Consider the following 18,688-nt stretch of genomic DNA (forward strand, 5'->3'; position numbering starts at 1 on the left):
AATTCTGAATTCAAATCGCTACCTTCTACTCGGATTATTGTCTTCTTCAGTAAGATCGCTGCTGCATTTGCCTGAAACCACCCAGTAAGTTCAGAATCATTAGCAGAGAACTGGCAGACAGAGACTCAAACCTTATTTCTCCTAGAGACCAAGATCAAAATGCAAAACGTACCTAATCAAAATAGTGATAACATCCTCCTCCCCAGGTCTGCGCCCTGCTCTGCTTGACTAGGTGCAGGACACGAGGAACACATTCTCTCATGGACTCTTCTCATTTGGTATCTCTGAAGACAAATGAAACCAAGTTCTGCAACATGACCATCAGCTTCACCAACTTCTTGCATGCCACATTTTGGTGCACTTTAGGGCCTGAACTTGACCCCTCAAAGGCAGGTAGGATCTCAGTCTTGATAGTTAATGTCACCTCTTGAAGTTATTACGATCACACAAAGCGTTTAATCAGTACAAAGTTTTGCCATTTCGGCCACCTTGTAATGTATCTACTGGAATAGAAAACATTACCTGAAATAAATACTCTGCTCGGTTAACTCTCACTGCCAGCAGTTCTGAATAGATCTCAAGACACTCTCTGTCACTCATGTTAGAAAATTCTATCACTTATAATCAAAGCAAAACAGCCACCCTTATCCCGCAAAAGCTCTTTAACTCCAGCAAAACTCCCAAGGAGGCAGGGCAGGGACACACAGGACCTCATTCCATCCACACCTTCACTGACACAGATGAGCACATCACTGTTATGAAATCAGAAAGCTCCAAATCAAAAAACAGTTATTATATTTTGAGTAACATTAATACATTTATTTAATTGTAATTTACTTTTCATTCATAAAAAGGACAAAGCACGGTCCTGCTCTACTCATTTGAAAAAAAAAAGATAAAAAGTAACTAAAAAAACAGTTCAATATTCATCAGTATCAAATAATAGTAATATCAAGTTTCCTGAAATATAAAGAAACAACAAATATGTCTATCTATATAAACTTTAATTAAGAACCTTGCATTTTAAAGCAGATGATACATTAGTTAGTTTTTCTTGACAACAATTTGAAACTGAAGGTCCCAGTCAAATTTACACAATTCTGTGAAAGAGAAAAATCTCCAACTATCCGATCAGTATGTGAGACCTACCTCATCCGTGTTGCTGATTTAAAAAAAAGAAGTGGCTCTCCTCCCCAGGTCATTTCCATGCAAAAACTGAACAGTTTTGCTTTTTACACCATGTATTAGAAAAGTAAAAGGCAATCATGCATTTGGCAAAAGATTTAGTTGTGGTTGTAGATTATATAAAAATGAGTCATACTGCAAAAGAACCAAACCAAATGAAACACAATAAATCACAATTTTTTTTTGTACAGAAGGCTTACAGCGTATTAGTTTCTTATGTACGAAGACAGCTCATTTCTCTTTCAAATAATTATACAATTTATGAAACTCAGTAGTGTTTGACACTTTGACATTCCTCTATAGGGAAGTTACCACTTTCACCTATTTAAAAAATTTTCATCTTGTAACAAATAGTTAAAATTAAACTAAAACAGTATTATTGATATTTCTTAATGAAGACTCTACACTTTTACATGTAAATATATAGTACAAAATTATACAAAGAAAAGAAGTGGGTGTAAATTATTAATAGACCTATTCTTGCTTCATGTAAATATTATTATTACGGACCTCTACAGTATCAGTTCTAAAAAGATAAAATCTATTTCTAAGTAGCTAGCAAGGTTGTGCTAATAAAATATGATTCAAAGCTTATAATTCTTGAAGCATCAGACATTGCACTATTACTTGAGCCAGCTGATTCAATATCACTGTGTTTCTTCAACATTCACACTCAAACTAATTCCCAGCACGTGATGGGAAATGAAAGGAATGTGCATTTCTTCAACAACTTAAAAAAACCCAAACAAACCAACAAAAAACCCAACACTGAAACACTCTAGACACAGTCAGAACAAAAACATTCTCTATCTCTAATAGAGTTCCCATTTTGCAAAGGCCATAGTAAACATTGAGCTTTGACTAACAGTTGGGATCTGACTTCCATGTACTAACACACAGTTGGATCATTCAGTACTCTATCAAATAGGGAAACGGTCTCAGAACTTTAAAACTCTTATTTACAACACTATGAACATTAGAATAATATCAAGTTCTTGAAAAAGCATATAATTCTTCCAAATGTACGCCTTCACTACAGGAAGGGTAACACCTGGCATCTGCAGCATAAAAATGTAAATATAATAATTTTTTTACCGTGCTACTCTGTTTTTGCCATTTATTGTATATCTTTTTCTTTTTTATATTTTAAATCTTTTCACTTTGAAAAATAACATACGTTTCCTACCATTTCATGGTCCACTTGGCTGATCTTTAACATGGACTCCGTCTTCAAACTCCTAAGTGTTACAACGCTACCTTAATAATAATTATAGTACCAGTAATAATACTAAATCAAAACTGAAACATTACGCTGCCTCCCTGAAAGCTGACATTTCACTCCTAAAATCAGCAACAACAACCGTAACAGAATTTTTCAACAGAATTTTTAAAGAAAATAGTAAATCTCATGTCAGTGAAATGCAGCTCTTTTAAGCTGAGCATGCTATGCATTTCTCAGGTGCTCCGAACATATTTAAAATAAAAAATTCCTTGTCACTGACTTTTATTTCAAGTCCTTCAAATTCTACCCAATAGCCTCAAGAAATATAGCTCGAAAAAAATGAAATGTTTTTGCTTTGACTGTCTCTCTAAAAACCAGTAATCCCAATAAATGATGATGGGGCCATTCAAAAATATGCAGTACACAAAACATATAGGATAGTACAGACAGACGTAGTACTCTTACATTTATCACATACAATCAACATTTCAATCTCTATTATATTTCACAATTTGTTATTCAAGTTAAAGCACCTACGTATGGTGATTTTACTTTCACTGTACAGCCTATGTTATTGGGTTTTAACACTGTAACTTGCCCCATTGGACCGAATCATGCAACTGTCACAGATCAGCATAAGTGTTTTATAAGGCATATTGGAACAAGTTAAAAATATATCTTAGCCTTTCAAAAGTTGATTTACTTCATGAAGGAGTTCCTGGATGCCTCAGTCCTCTTAAAGGTCATAGGAAATCGGTAGGGTAACTTATTTTAAAGTGTAAATTTATTTGGCTTAGGATGGTGCCCCAGGAATCAAAAAGAGTCGTGGTCCTCATCTTCAAAGGGAGTCCTTTGCGTTAGGCGGAGGACAAGGTAAATCCAGCTACATTCAGAATCCCGAGCAGGCGAGGACACCCAGGGCAGGCACCACCAGGACCAGGAGCAGAGTGGGCACTCCAGCAGCGGCACCTGCGCATCGAACACATAACAACAGGGGCTTACTTCAGCGTTACTCCTGGCGGAGGGGAACGACCCCGGACGTGAGCAAGAACCTGGGGTGGGAAGGCTGGAAAAGCAGCTGGTGTACCTCAGCACAGCCCCTACCTGCGTGGATAACGGGGCAGGGACAGAGATTTGCCACAGCCCAGCGGAGGACTCGCTCTTCTGCTCTGCGAGAGCTGTTTATGCAGCGTGTTTATACAAGCAGCCAGGCCATTCAGAACACATCAGGGTATTTTGATTTGGCTGCTCCAACAAGCCAGGAGGTTGTAACGGGAGGTAAAAGGTCAAAATAAATATTTAAACATGTGAAAACAAAATTAATGGAGTCTTTGAAATGTGACGAAGCAAAGAGACACCTTTGGAAATGTTAATGTTCATATGATCAGCAATAATCTGAGAGATGTCAAAGAGCCTGGTCTGTTTGTTTACCTGCCAGATTACAAAGTCCAGATGGCTGACTTCTAGCAGTGTGGCATTTACACACTTATGTCTGTTAAAGTCACAAGGGTGTTTCTTAAACAAATATTTTAAGACAAAAAATATTAATTGGCAGCTTACAAACTTTACCTGACTTGCTCTGGCAAAAAGGCCTAAGAACTGCTATTATGTTAAACGGCTTGTGTTGCCATGGTCCAGCTCCCTGTTAAGAAGCACCAACAGGAGAAAAGAACCCAGCCAAGCTGTGCCTGGCTGTCAGTCTTGGAGATGGGCCGAATGAGCTGGAGAACGGGCTACTCTTTCATCCCAGAGAGGGCTCATCTAGGTCAGGATGGCAGCCTGTAGGTGGGCAGTGTGGGACGCAGCTTACTGCTCGTCTTGCTCTTGAACACAGACAAAGGACAGAAGTGCTCGCAGCTGGTGGTGACAGCCCTGAGGAGCTGCTGGAACCGTCCCACTGGATGGCTCTCCAGCAAATGTTATTCTGAAGGAGGAAAAACCGTGCTGAAAAGGTCAAATGTGAATCAAATGGCACAGATTTCAGCAAGCAGCCCTGTTTTTCCTAACAACAGGCACAGTATGACAAATTTCAAGTGTTCTTTAATAGAATTTAAAGTCGCAAAAGAGCATTCACATTTTCTCATCAGACCTTCTGCAAGGACAAAAAAATCATGTTATCTGGTCCAGCCCCTTGCAGGCTCCTAGAAAGACAGATCTGTAGGTTTTACATGTCTGCCTCAGAAGTTTCTGTATCTTTCAGGATAAATAGAGAGCTTAATTCTTCATTTTGTGTCTATTTCAAATCTCTATTAATAAGGTGGTTTACTAATTTTACGTTAGCAAAGCAAGATCTTGAGGGTGAAAAAAATGCTGTTTTGAAGTGAGAATTTGGCTAAATAATCACCTGTCAGTCACCTTCAAGCATTTATTTCTTACAGAATGTCCTACCCACAATAACAAGGAGAACGTAAGGAAACTAGATGGAAATGAAACTGACTGATAACAAAAGGCATTTTTTATAAAGTTTGTGGACTAAGTCCAAATCAGAAAACTCCAGAGTTCAACAGCTCATCAGTTAGCTGTGGATATATGGAAGTGATAGTACTTAGTCATTTGTGGTTCCTACATACATAATTGCAGGGATTTTTTTGTGACGTATTTTTCACAGTATGTCTCAATACCCTGTGGGTTTCATGTGCTTCAGATCAGCATCTCCTCTGATGTACCATACATGCACTATCTGCAATTCCAAGATCAAAGCTTTGTTCCCCAAACAAATCTTAACTCAGGGTGATCACATGCATTCTCAATTTTTGTGCTGGGCAGAGCTTCCCCTCTTTGCAGACATTTAATTGAGCCTTCATCGGCAGTTCCCCATGTTCACAGCACGATCTCCTCTCCTCATTTGGCTTCAAACAACCCCAATCCAAAAAATGGCAGTTTTCAGGCAGCTGGTTGGAAAGCCAACTGGGACCATATCTCAAACTTGAGTACTTCATCTTCTTTCCTCACAGCTGGCTTATTACAGTACTTTCCAACTAAATCCTGAGCATTGGTATGGTGGGAACAATCATGTTCCACCAGCTACATATATATAGTACATGGGTGTCACTGGAGGGAGCTAGGTCTAAAGATACCCTTCAGCCAAAATCTCTCTATCTAGAGAAGGTGTGAGAAGAATGTGTGCCATCTCCATCCCAGGAACAGAAGTATGCTTATATCACATGACAGGATGTGTCTACAGCTGTTCATATGCATCTATGTGCACCTTGTCACCTACCAAATCATTTAAGAAAAAGGGGACCATAAGCCCTTAGCAAACAGAAGGCCTGATGTATTTACAGTTGGCCTTTGGTAGTGAATTTAAGTGCTACTAGAAAAGCATATCTGAAAGGCGCTTGGCAAATCAAGACAGAGACCTACCAATCCTTCTTCATCAGCTCAATTCAGCCTTAAAAAATAAATTTCTATGAATAGCACATTTTTCCATAGGAAGCAGTATATCCACCTCAGTCAAAGGTAAAATTAAGAAAAATATTGGAACATTGCTTTTAGAAGTATCCATAATCAGAAGAATTTTATGCTTAAGATGAACAAGAACATATGTTCAAATATATTTTCATACATAACAACTGCACATTTTGGCAGCTGTGAAAGTAAGGGGGTATATTTATCTGCACTTTTTAGTGATTTATGAGACACGTTAATCTTTTCTGTAGTCTTTATGCCTAAATATCAAAGTAGTGGTTCTTGATGAGTGAATAATAGCCATAGAAAAAAAAATAATCCAGATTTCGTATTTAAGAATATCCACAGAAAATGTATTCTGCCTTTGTCAGACCAGGATAATACAGTTGGAAAGACATAACTAAACTCACCATTTTGAATGCTTCTAATGAAGGAAAACATGAAAAAAGTTTGCCGAGTGAAGTTGAATGATGAGCAAGTAATAGGGAATTTATATTTGGATGTAATTATCCTATAAAGAGAAAGGAATAATAAATCTTCCCCTGAGATGTGCTCCCTGGCTCCAGAATTAATAGTTAGCAGTTCACTCCATTACAGCAGTTCCTTACAAGGTGTAGGCACTGCGGCAGAGATACCGATAATAGCTCCCCCCAGTGAAGCAAATCCTGCCCTTAAGACAGCACATTAACACAACATTAGGAGGACACATGTACATGAAATAGATCATCTCTTCTTTTTTTTTGTTAGATTTCTGACCCGCAGCCCAGGGACCACACTTCACTGGAAACACCGGTCAGCACTGCGTGACAGCCAGTAAGTACATGCCTGCAGCTCATGAATGAAAATGAATGTAAGTTTTGCCTGAGTGCAGAATACTGGATTTAATTCTGTGCTGTACAGTTGTGATCTGTCACTTTTAACAATCTTTAAAACTAGAGAAACACCTGATAAAGACTTAATGAATGTGTACAAATAAACATGTGGATGTAAATTAAAAGAGAAGGACTATTAGGTTTCTTTTGAAGTCTGGCTAGGTACGAGCTGGGTATATTTAGCACCTGAAGATTCATTCTCTCAGTGTTATAATGGGTGGTCTCTCCTCTGAACCAGCATCTTGTGTATCCAGTGTGTGTGCAATTACAAACTACAGTCATCAAATTCGCAGCCAAATCCAAATCAGTATCACAGGATGTAACTACCACTCTAATACACCATGCGCAGACTTCATATCAAGGTTCCTCATTCAGTCAAATAAACAGTGAAACACAACCCTTAAATTTTTCTTCCACCACCACCAAGCAAAAGAAGTTGTGAAATCTTGCTGTATTCCCATAGAGACCTTGCTACTGTCTGCTATAGAGTTCTTGTAGTTGGTATATTTAAGCCTGACTAAACCATCCTCAGAAACATATACTCAGAATCTGGCTTAAAGACAAATATAACTTGAATCGGATGCATTCAGTTAACCTAACTTTTCTTCCTCCCTTCTGTTCTCAGCAGATTTTCTCACAAGTTGTTTATCTGAGTAAATGAAGAGATCAACAACTGCTGGACGGGTTTTCCTTCAGCAAAGTCTTTGCATAGCACAGCGACTCCTGGTAAAGTCCCACTAATCCACAGTTTTCTAGTCATACTTTAAATTCTGTTTCAATCACATGAAGTCCACATGTGATTTTTACATCTTTTTAACATCAGTTTACACTTCTGAATAGAGATTCTGGATTTTACTGACATCTTGAACAGTATGCAACAGTCTTCCAAATAAATTCAAAAGTAATGAAACCAATTTAATGCCTAAATGAAACAGGCATTAAAACAATTCTGACTTTGACATATTTCCCAAGCCTTTGTAACAATTTGTTATTAAAAATACATCATTATTTCCTTTAAATGGTACTTATCTTTAAGCTATGACATTTTTGGCCCTTTTCCCAACCTCAGTATCTTTTGATACCGGATTGTTAAAAAAAGATCTAGAGGCCTGTTGAGAAATCTTACTTCATCAGATCTGTGAACCAGGAAATTAGTTACTGGTCATCTGTGAAGCTGTCATATGTGAATAACTTCTCTTTCTCAGTGGGAAAGTGTTTGCCCTGCCAACATACACAAACTTTGAGCTATTCCCCGGCTAATCATGAGCTGATCCTGTTGTGGCAAAACTCCTTCTCTGCCTTTATTGTCAGGAAAGATTATCCAAGAATTAATTTGTATTAAATCACATCAGTTTTCTTAGTTTCCAGGTACCGACCGTCGAGGGGGATGTCTACATGACGGTTCTAGTTTGAGGAGTGTGTTTTTCAACTGCGTATCTCAGCTGCCCCCTTTATTGGGGTTTACTTTGCAGCGTGGAGCTGTCTTGGACACCCTCTGCAGGGCTGGGTTAGAGCTAGTGCAGAGTAAAACCTGACAGGAACACACAGCGTGGAGCTGGATCCTCAGCGCTGCTGCTTCTCTCTACAGACCCACTCCTCTTACGCTGCACAAACTGGCCAGGTAGATGCAGACTGGCTTACGTGAATGATACAGCTGCTGAAACACATTCTTCATGACACAAGTTATCATACGCTAAGTAAGAATAAGGAAAAGAGAAGCTTTTCTTACCAGGACAGGCATTTTATATGATTCATAACAGATTTAAGCTTTTAACATAAACTTCGTAACTTGTTAAGAAATCAGTCTGCCTTTGTGTCTGTTTTGCAAAATGGATTTGTTTTTTTCTGAAAGAAAAACTCTTACCCATTTTCCCGTAAATAAAATTCTCCTTTTGGTCAAGGACCCAAGAATCATCTTCCAGCAGGGCTGTCTGTTTTTCTATTTCTCCTTTTTACTTTAAGAAAGGTAAATGCAAAGCCTTCTCATACTCTGTTTCTCCCTGCTTCTAACTAAGCTGATCCAATTCTCTGGGAAAAAATTGAGCCACCTGAAGAAAAAAGGGATTTTTGCCTGCTCTATTTGTTAGTTTCTTTAGCATCTGTTAGGCTTCATCAATATCTGTTCTCTGAGTGTTTTCATATTTATCCATATAGAACAGAAAAGCAGGAAAGGAAAAATGTAATTTCTTCAGATTAAACTTAGTTGCATAAATGAAGTGAGTGGGTTTGTAGCTCTGTCGACTGGCTTTTGAAAAGAAATTCCACTCGTTCCAGCTGGAAATACTGTCTTCATGAAAGACTACTGCAAAAGAAACAGGTAGCATCAGCTGACATGACTTAAATTCTGCTATGCCTATTCATGGTAAATGGAAAATAACTGAACTAATTAGAATATGCTTATCTTGCATCACTGGCATCATTGCAAAATCATGGGTCCAACTTTCCCTTGTCTAGGAATACCTTTGTTTGGGCACGAGGAAATTTTCCTCTTGCCTGTGCCATAAACCTTTCAAGAAAGGCGCTATGGAGTAATTCACAGCCCTGTGAATTACAGTTTTACGGCAGAGTAGATGTATAGGATGGAAATAATGTTGTCTGTGCATCTGCCCATGCTTTGTGCCGCGTTAAGGTTTGCTGTGCATCTGCAGAACAGCTTTAAAACTACTGTAAGAAAAAGAGAGAGAACATTAAAAAGCCAGTTGAAGGGCTGCTGATGGTCTGGGTGGTTTGTCCACCTGATTGTGTTAGTCTGTCTTCTCCTGTTTGAAAATCCATATGCCAGAGCCAAGTAAATGCTTTGTTTTGTTCTGGCAATGGCATCTGGCATGTTGGCAGCATTGGCAAGCAGCTGCAGGGGCTTTGTCACTGACTCTGGCCCTGCTCGTGACCTGGGCTGCCAAAATGAAAAGATGCCTTGGACCCTGAGGAAAATGAGATAATTTTCAGTCGGTGGGCTACTACTTAACTACCAATAAATGTAAATTATTTCTCAGCTACCTCTTCACATATATTCATGTTCATTACATATTCTTTTGCATGGAGAGTTAAGACCATAGGTAATATTTTTTAAATGTACTCTTTTAAAGCACTACACTCAACAAATAATAGCAAGAACAACCTATGGTCCTTCTGTGACCCAGGCAATGGTTGTAGTTATGAGCATTTGGTGAGTTTCAGGATGGCTTAGATGACCTGAAAGCTTGTCCTACATATCAGCATCTGCCCTGTCTCTCCAGTTGTCAGCGATCACTCCAGACAAACTGGCTCGCCAGCAGCAGCAGGAGCACTGCCAGGGCAAGCGAGGCTGGATCATGTACTCATTTGGAGGAGGTGTTCACTGCTGGAAACTGCCTGCTCAAGCAGCAGGAGGAGCTTGGAGCGAGTTTCGGCAGCTTGTCCCAGTAGAAAAGCTTATCTGTGATTATGCTGATTGTCTGGTGTGGCAAAACACTTGGCTGTGAATGTTCCCACATAAATGTATTCTGCATTGCCTCGGAAATTATGGTTGATAGTCATTCAGAGGAATTTGATGATCCTCTGAGAGGGTAATTGACGGGGTTTTTTTTATCAAAAAAGGGTAATTTTTCAGGAAAAAATGAGAGGCCAGAAGAGAAAGTTTCATTATAAACCGGAAAAGAAGAAAAGGGACAGATTTTCTTTGGCCAGCTGGCATGTCTGGGGATCTCTGAGTGAAGAACCTGCTTCTCCTTGTTCAAAAAAAATATTTTTTACAAATAAATTCACCCCAACTATACACCAGATTTGTCACTCCTTTTCACTAGCAAATAGTCCACATTTAAACAACCACAAGGTAAAATGGGCAAACAGTAGAAACTCTTCAGGTGCAAGAAGTTGGTGAATTAGTGGGAAAAATACTACAGCTTTGGAATTTTTGTGTTCTTGGGAACAAATGTGGCACATATAAATACTGAGCTACATGAAAAGCCTGTATTAAAAATCGTCATCTTTCAGCCTGGAAGCCTGGCTCATGCATCAGAAGATGAAGAAGGATGCCCTCAGCTTCTACATGAGCAGAAGCACCCAGTCTCAATGGGCTGGATGACAGTGCTTCCTTCATGGCAGGGAGAGGCCACCCTCCCTCTGCAGCATGTGGCAAGACTTGCCCAGAATGTACAGGACAGTGTGGGGCTGGGCACCAACACGGCAAATATGCGGCAGAATCAACTAGTGGACTGAGAAGCAGCAAAGAAAATAAGTTAGTCCAACAGGCCAGCTCAGCTTAAATTTGGCCTTGCTATTTAGTGAGGCAGAAAATATCTTAAATTGGGCATGAAAGTTATTGCAGAAAGAAAGAAAGCCAACAGCTGGCCTAGCACGTGCCTCCCTAGAGCAAAATAATGCAATTTTTACTAAGAATATACTTTGAAGAATTGGGTACTGTTAAACCAGAAAGGTCAATACAATTTTCCCAAGTAGCTGGGTGGTGGGATCTCTGGTGAAGAAGACAGACAGGAATAGGCAGGATAAAGCATCTCAGAGGGCTGCACAGGCTGCATAAACCAGAGGAAAGGTACACTGGTTAATACAAAACCTTTACTGGGAATGCTCCAATTTGCCAAGTTCCAAACAAAAGTAAAATAAAAGGAGAAAAAGATGAAGGTAGAAACTAGCAAGAACAGACAAAAACCCAAGAGAAGGGGGTCAGTGTAGAAATTGTTCCCAGTTTGATACATTCCTTGGCAACTCCATTTGGCTTTTTAACAAAATAATTTACAGATTGTGAGGACTTTGTAGGTACATGCGGAAAAGGCTGTGATTTGTACTACGTTCCCCTCCAACTGAGCACATAATTTTACATTTTAGTGTCCTCATACAGAAGTACTACCAGCCCTTGTAACCAAGTGCAAATGCTTCCTTGAAAGCCAAATAAAGCTTTTCACCTCCATACAGTGTAATGTCAGGCAAGGATTTGAAACAACCCATCACTGGCTTCTATTATTACTGAAAATAATAACTTAGAAATTAATGACATACTTGTTTTAGGGAGAGAGACAAAATCTTCTCATGTGGAGATATATGAGGGAAACATTTTTTTACAGATAATATCTAAATGAGCCAGCAGTGCCTAAACCCAGCTTTAAACAGCTGCTCATCTGTTCAGATGAGTGACTTATGCTGGCACATTAAATTCTACATTTCACTTATTTCTGCTCCACAGTATTAGAAAACAATACTGATTTACAGAATTTAAGCACAGAAAGGATCGTTATGTCTTTTAAAGTATACTCTATGCCATCTAAATATTGCTTCACATACAACACAGTTAAGTAGCCTTCTACTTTCTCCTATACTGAGTCCAGAAAGATAGGCTTTTCTAAAAAACACCTTTTAAAACAGCTCATAGCCTTGATTTAAGAAAAACCAGGAGCTGAAAAGCAAAAAACGAAGGAGATTTTTATGCTTCTGTAGAAGAAATTTTCAAATCGATCTTCTGTTAGAATTTCTCTCCTGATAAAGTTCTTAATTCAGCCACTCTACAGCTAGAGCCACAAGCACCAAATTTGATACTCTGAAACATTTACATGAACTTTGATGAAGGATCCTTCTGACATTTCTTATTTTGACATATTCCTCCTTCCCACCCCGCTGGCTTAATATAATTGTGTTGAACAGCCACAGAAGACAGACCAGGTAGCATTCTTCCAGTGCCTGCTTCTAAGAACTCTGTTGTCAACTCTCCATCTATTGCTTCTACGAACAGGCTTTAGAAGTATGGTGAAAGTAAAATATATGGCATTAATCTTTAAAGGCAAGAACATTTTGACATGTACATCTTTGTAATATGATGTACTATTTAATATATCTATGTAAAGGAGGCAAAAATACACACAAGTATTTCTTGTATCGTCACTGGCACTTAAAAGATATGTTTGAGTTAGCAAATGTTTGATTTTATCTGCTCTTTATATCTGTAATAACAAATAAATCTATTTATACATGAGTACAAAATTGCTAAATAATCACGGTACAAACTGTACTTCTAATGAAACATTTATCATTAAATGTACTGTCAGTAGATCTTAATTTTGAAGTTATATGGTTGCCAGGAGCCCAAAATGCCTGTTGAACCTGGTTGTACCTCTGGTGCTTCCTAGTCTGACCTCCAACTCCTATCAAGACTGTCACCAACACTGGATATTGTCAGCTGCAGGTGAGTCACAGAACTCTCCCAAAGATGAAAACTGTGCAGCCTCTCTGGGTAACCTGCTCCAGTGCTGCACGACCCTCTGGGGTTTTTCCTGATGTCCAGCCTGAACCTCCCAAATTACAATTTCTGTCCACTGCCCTATAACGTATCATTGGCCATTACCAAGACTTTGGATTCATCACCTTTATAACTGCTCTTTATACAGGTCTGTACTTCTGTTAGATCGCCCTCTCCATCACACTAAACCTCGGTGTTTAGAACTAGACTCTGCGATACTGCCTTAATACTAAAGGGCAGAGCTGTGCACCTTCCTTACTATCCAAGAGTGTTTCTGAGCTCCCCTGCACTTGGCCACTGAAGCATCTGGAAAACTACCACTGCTGCCTTTGACAGAGAATCACTGGGTTTATTCTCTTAAGAGAGGGGTTTCATCAAAAGGTGTTACAGTAGACGTCTAACCTAGGTCTTCTGAATCACTCTCCTCACTAACAAGACCAGGAGTCTGGCTAGGTGCTGCATACAACTGAGAGGTATGAGTACACCACCACTCCAAGGCACTCATAAAAACTAGGACAGATTGTTAACCGCTGAACTGAAAAATACCACAAGGATTTGAATAAGGCAGTTCCACATGTTGCTACTGAAAATTAAAACATGTAAGAATTGTCATGACTAGAAAGTATTCCCTTCTTCATTCCTTCACCCCTGTGATCACGTCTGCAATCCTGTCTAGATTATTAAGGGGAAAAAATTAATGAGATGAGTCTTCCAAAGATTATTTTAAGTCACTCTAAGCACTACTTGGCTGGCTTTGATTTCTCAAAGCAATTAAAAATATGGTATAAATATAGCTCAATAGTTAAATGTCCTACCAAGAGGTGAAAGAAGTATATTCACTTGTATGAAATTAAATCATTATGCTTCAAAGGGATTACACTATTAAAGCAAAATACTAATCTTGGCATTCACTCTCTGAGCTATGTGATTCTTTCTGTGATACTCTTTTTTGCCATGTTGCTACATTTAAGTGTAAGAGAGTTAAATAATGATCTCTTGGATATTTTCCATATTCTTCTGATGGTAGAGTACAATGAATATAAAATAAAAAGCATTTTGTTTCATAAGAGGGAAGGAGTATAGTGTTCCTGTGTTGGTGTAATAAAAATCTGAAAGTAGCTATATGATAAATTGAATAAATTAATGGAGAAGAATAGTTGAGCCAAACTGAATTTGAATGTAACTTTAATTCACTGATGAACTGATGGTCCTACTGTAACAGTGGCAATCAAAAGCTTGCTGAATTTTTTAAAAAGGCATTTTTGACTGCACAGTGAACCAAAATTTATTTTTCTTCTTCTTCTTTCACATTTTAAGGAGTCACTCGTTGTTTGGTGCATAACATCCAAACCGCTGCTAACAGTAAAGAAAGTATTAAGGGTTTCAGAAGAACTAATCCTTTGTCCATCCACTAGATATTATTCAGGCATTTCATAGTACACTTTACTGAAGCTGGGAGTGTAGGGTCAGCTTTAATGAGTCTGACGAAAGGCCTATGTAGTTCAGGACACTGATTCCAACAGTGATCTGGAACAGATCCAGTGGAAAGGGAAAAAATAAATAATCACGGCATACAGAATAGGACTTCCCTTTTACATTCTTTCCCACTTGCATCAAAGTAGCTCCTGAGCTACTTTGTAGCTTCTGTTCAGTAGCTCCTGAGTCAAAGCCTGAATATACAATGTAGTTTTAAATAAGTGCTGTTAGACCAAGTCTCTATAACTTTGTCCTACACAACATCCTGGCACAGGAAGTTCCCCAACTTAATTTTGTACCATGCAAAACAGTATTACTTTCATATTTTTCAATCTGCTGCCTCCTAATTTTTCTGAGTACCTTCATTCATACCTTCATAATGTGAAGAAAAGTGAGTAATCTTTTCCTACTTACCTTTTCCTATTGTTCATGACTACCTTACTAGTCATCCTTGCACCAGCTGAAGCCTCCTTGCCTCTCACATGCCTCATGCAGAATTCACTCCACAGCTGCTGTACCCTCAATGATTTTCTCTATACTTTTATAGTATCTTTCTTTAGTATCTTTCAGTATATTCAATATCTTTACTTTCTGAGATCCAACAAGAAAATATGCTTTCCTTGACGGCCGCACCTTCCTATAGGATTCTTGCAAGCTTGGGGATAGCCAGCAAAATCTGCAAGCATGTAACAAGTTAAAACACGTGACAAGGCAGAAAAAGTTGCCATAGATTTCTTCTTTGCTAACGTTTAAAGGCACTGCAGAGCTCCCATGCGTTCATGTGACCATGCAAGAGCTGTCAGTGGGGTTTTGCAGGCAGTTCCCAAGCTCACACCGACAGGCATGGGGCAACTCAGACTGAAGATGAAAGCAGGAGGAAGTTACGTGCTCCCTTTCAAGCCAGTGGCCACTTTTTTCTGTTTTCTGATATATGACAACTGGGGATCCCTGTCTCGTCAGCGTTCTCTGATAATGAGTAACCTATCCTGCTCTTCTGTGTGATACTGGTGCTTAAACCTCTGTTGTATTCTAAATCCATGTACACAGACATCCAATTTCAAGCTATAAAGCCTGTCAAACACCACTGCAGACCTCACCTATGAGCCTTACGGCTAAAAATGAAATTTTGATGTATTCACACTTTGTGTGTATCCAGATGTTTCCATACAAATAAACATAAATGACAGAATAAACAGCATTGGGATTATCATAGAATAATACAGGCTAAGAAAATGTAACTAGATATTAAAACATTTCTGTAGTTTGTCCTACTGTTGACTTCAAACAAAAGAAAAAGAGAAGAAGTTGAAATTAAGAAGAAGATGTTTTTCAAGAAAATGCTTGTTCTAGCTCTGAATATTCTGTAATGCATGTAATTGCCCAACCTTAGTTGTAAAAGTGAAGCTTGGAAGGAGGCAGTACTAATAAATTAGAACTACGATGAAATTAAATGTGATGATGAAGGAAAATCAAGAGAAACACCAGAGAAATGAATATGTTGTTTCAGGCAAATTTATGTACCAGGTTAGAGGGTATTCTGAGTATTTTCTAATTTATTTTTGCGCCGTGAGAAAACAGCCAAACTCATTGTGAAAATTACAGTTCTTGTAGAAGAGAGCTCTTTTGGAAATAGTTTAGTAGAAGCATTTTGCTACATTCTTGTCACAGATGCATAATAAGTTCCATGCCAGTTAGAGCGTTCCTTATGATTTTTACCTGTGTTCTCTTTTATTATCACTACAACCATCTTTGCAATAGATGGACATTTTCAAATTATGATCAAAAGATTTTGATTATACCACATGAAAAGCGAATGATCACCGATTTACTTGGTACTAATATGTGCAATAAATATTAATGTTCCCTTTAAATAATGAAATTAAAATAATTAAAATGTTTGTATGAGTTAGTACTGGCAAAAACTTTGCATTTTCCTTTGAAAAAGCTATGCTTCAAAGTAAATACTTTTTCAGGATCCTAAAACATGCCTCTGGCAAATGGAATTCATATGTGTATATATATGTGCAGTGACCAGAGAGAAGCTATAATTTTGTTTTTTTGCTATAACCATATACATTACATAAATTATTCTTTGTCCATGTCACTATTTAAATTGAGACATTAACCTGATTTCATACTTGAAGGTGAAAGTGCATGATATCTTCATTTTTTCACAATATTTTCCCAAATCAGAAATTACCCTCCCCTCTCTCCCACCCTGGATGAAATTTTAAAATTTGAGAGCTTGATTCTATTTTCCCATCCTCTGGCATAAACTGATTGCACTGAGGCCACAAGTGAAGTGAGAAAAGAAGCAAGCACCATATGGTTTTAGTTCCTACTGATTGCAAGATTGCTTTGATTACATTAATATTAGCATTATGACAAAGCACTGCAATCCAAAAACCATGCAAGAGACAAAAAAGATATCTCAGATCTAATATATTTCAAAGAAAATGGATAAGCTTATTATTAGGCACTGAAACTGACTCCTTTGGTTAAGCAAGTAGTTCCAACCTTCAACTGGTTGTGGTATCTCAGGAATGAATTTTAAATGGTATAGCTCATTAATTTAATATAATTGACTTGAAAAATATCCCCAAACCCCTAACTGTACAGCAGGCACTGGTTAATAAAATACAACAGTTCATGACTGTATTTTACACTAATTATAGCAATATGCTGAAATGCAGCTCACCATATATATACAGGGAGTGATTTTATGATCAGCACTTATATTTCAAGATGTTCACTAAAAAGAAATGCATGTGAGATGGCTGTGTTTGATAAACTTCCTTTATATCATTCTCAATTAAAATACCATATCCCGTAGGAAGCTGACTGCTTACATGAGGGCAAAGCTGTTGCAGGACGTTTAACTCCTTTTTTGTGCCTAGGTTTTATGTGAGAAGGAGCAGGGTAAGGAAAACATAAAAGATATTTTCGCCCTTAGACAAGGGGTTGAGCTAGAAATAACATCTATTTCTAGTTTCTTTTACATTTGACTTTCAAACATAACTTTTGTTAGTTAAAATGTGCTGTATTTTTAATGCCTAAGTTAAGACCTCAGGGCCAGTTAGGGTTCCTGAGCTAGATGTTCTTGCACATAAATTTAATTCAGACCTAATTCAGCAAGTGCTAATAATTGCACAGACTACATCTACAACAGGCTGACAAGACAGTAGCCTAGCACAGCAACACCAGCTACACAAATCAAAGAAATATTTTTGGATTGCAAAAGGGTGCAATTCCTATGTCTGAAATATAGGCCAAAAGGTGTCTCCTGGTGTCCTGTCTGGCCTCCAGTTGCTGATCCAGAAGACCTCAGGTCCCTTGTAGATCATGTCATGCCTGCCAGCATTGTGTGGATGTCCCTGTTAATCTGGGACATCTCAAATGCTACAGGCTCTCTCTAAGCTTTGGAATTACACCCTATATGACTTATCCTTATAATAGGAGCTTAGTCACCTAACTCAGGTGATTTATGTAGGCTACTGCGGATTTCATACCCAATGAAAAACAGAAAAACAGCAGTCTGGAAGACACGTAGATTTTCTAGACATTCCACTCTGGTGCAGCCTTCCAGTTTGCTTAAGATTTGGTTGTTCCTGGTCAGCATCCAGGCTATCTTGAATCCCTGCCCTAGTTGCTTAATTCTCCCCACTCACTTATGCAGAAAATTAATTTGGTTTGCAAACCCTGGAATCAGTCCTCTCTGGATTTCATAAAATGGCTTACGTTTTGCCTTAGCTATTGTTCACATCTCTCTGTAAGTTCCATTTTGGCCAGTCGACCACCAGAACACACATTCCTATCAAACTAGACATTCTCTGCAAGTCTCTGAGAAAAATCATCATTACCTAAAAGCTTCTCACTACTCTATCACCCTTTTGGGGCAATTATTCTAAACCCTGTCGCATTACTGGAAAATTTCCTTAAGAATAAAAATTAGCTGATGTAATTTCCCATGTGTAGGTGTTAAAACTACACTTTATTCTGCTCTTTGGAAAATACACAGTTTGAGCCCAGAAATAGCCTGAAATGCTTGCACAGACCTCTGTATACTGTGTATTCCAAAGAGATTAGCCTGGTTTTGTCTCCTTTTTGATCTCTTTTCGTAAACTGAGTCCAGGGAATGCTGCCTTTCTCTAGGCCACCAGAGGCAACGGTCCCTCTCTAGCTGGGGTATGGAATCGTGGCTGAAAACTTGCCTGCCATGTGGAAGATACAAACAATACAAAACTTTACAAAGAAGTATTTGTAGTGCTGACTCTCCCAGAGGTGCTAACTCTGCACGGG

General features: G+C 38.5%; 1 protein-coding gene across 1 annotated transcript in view; it reads right to left on the reverse strand.

Moving 5' to 3' along the window:
- Positions 1–792: 792 nt before the first annotated feature.
- The window catches only part of CNTN1 (contactin 1), a 178,728-nt gene continuing 160,832 nt past the window's right edge, over positions 793–18,688 (reverse strand). Inside the window, exon 24 of the mRNA XM_014964133.1 lies at positions 793–3,376. Within this exon, the coding sequence (XP_014819619.1) occupies positions 3,297–3,376 (80 nt within the window). The 3' untranslated portion in view covers positions 793–3,296. The remainder of the gene's footprint in view (positions 3,377–18,688) is intronic.

The sequence above is a fragment of the Calidris pugnax genome, unplaced genomic scaffold (genome assembly GCF_001431845.1).
Source record: "Calidris pugnax isolate Ruff unplaced genomic scaffold, ASM143184v1 scaffold44, whole genome shotgun sequence".
Taxonomy (NCBI): Eukaryota; Metazoa; Chordata; class Aves; order Charadriiformes; family Scolopacidae; genus Calidris; species Calidris pugnax.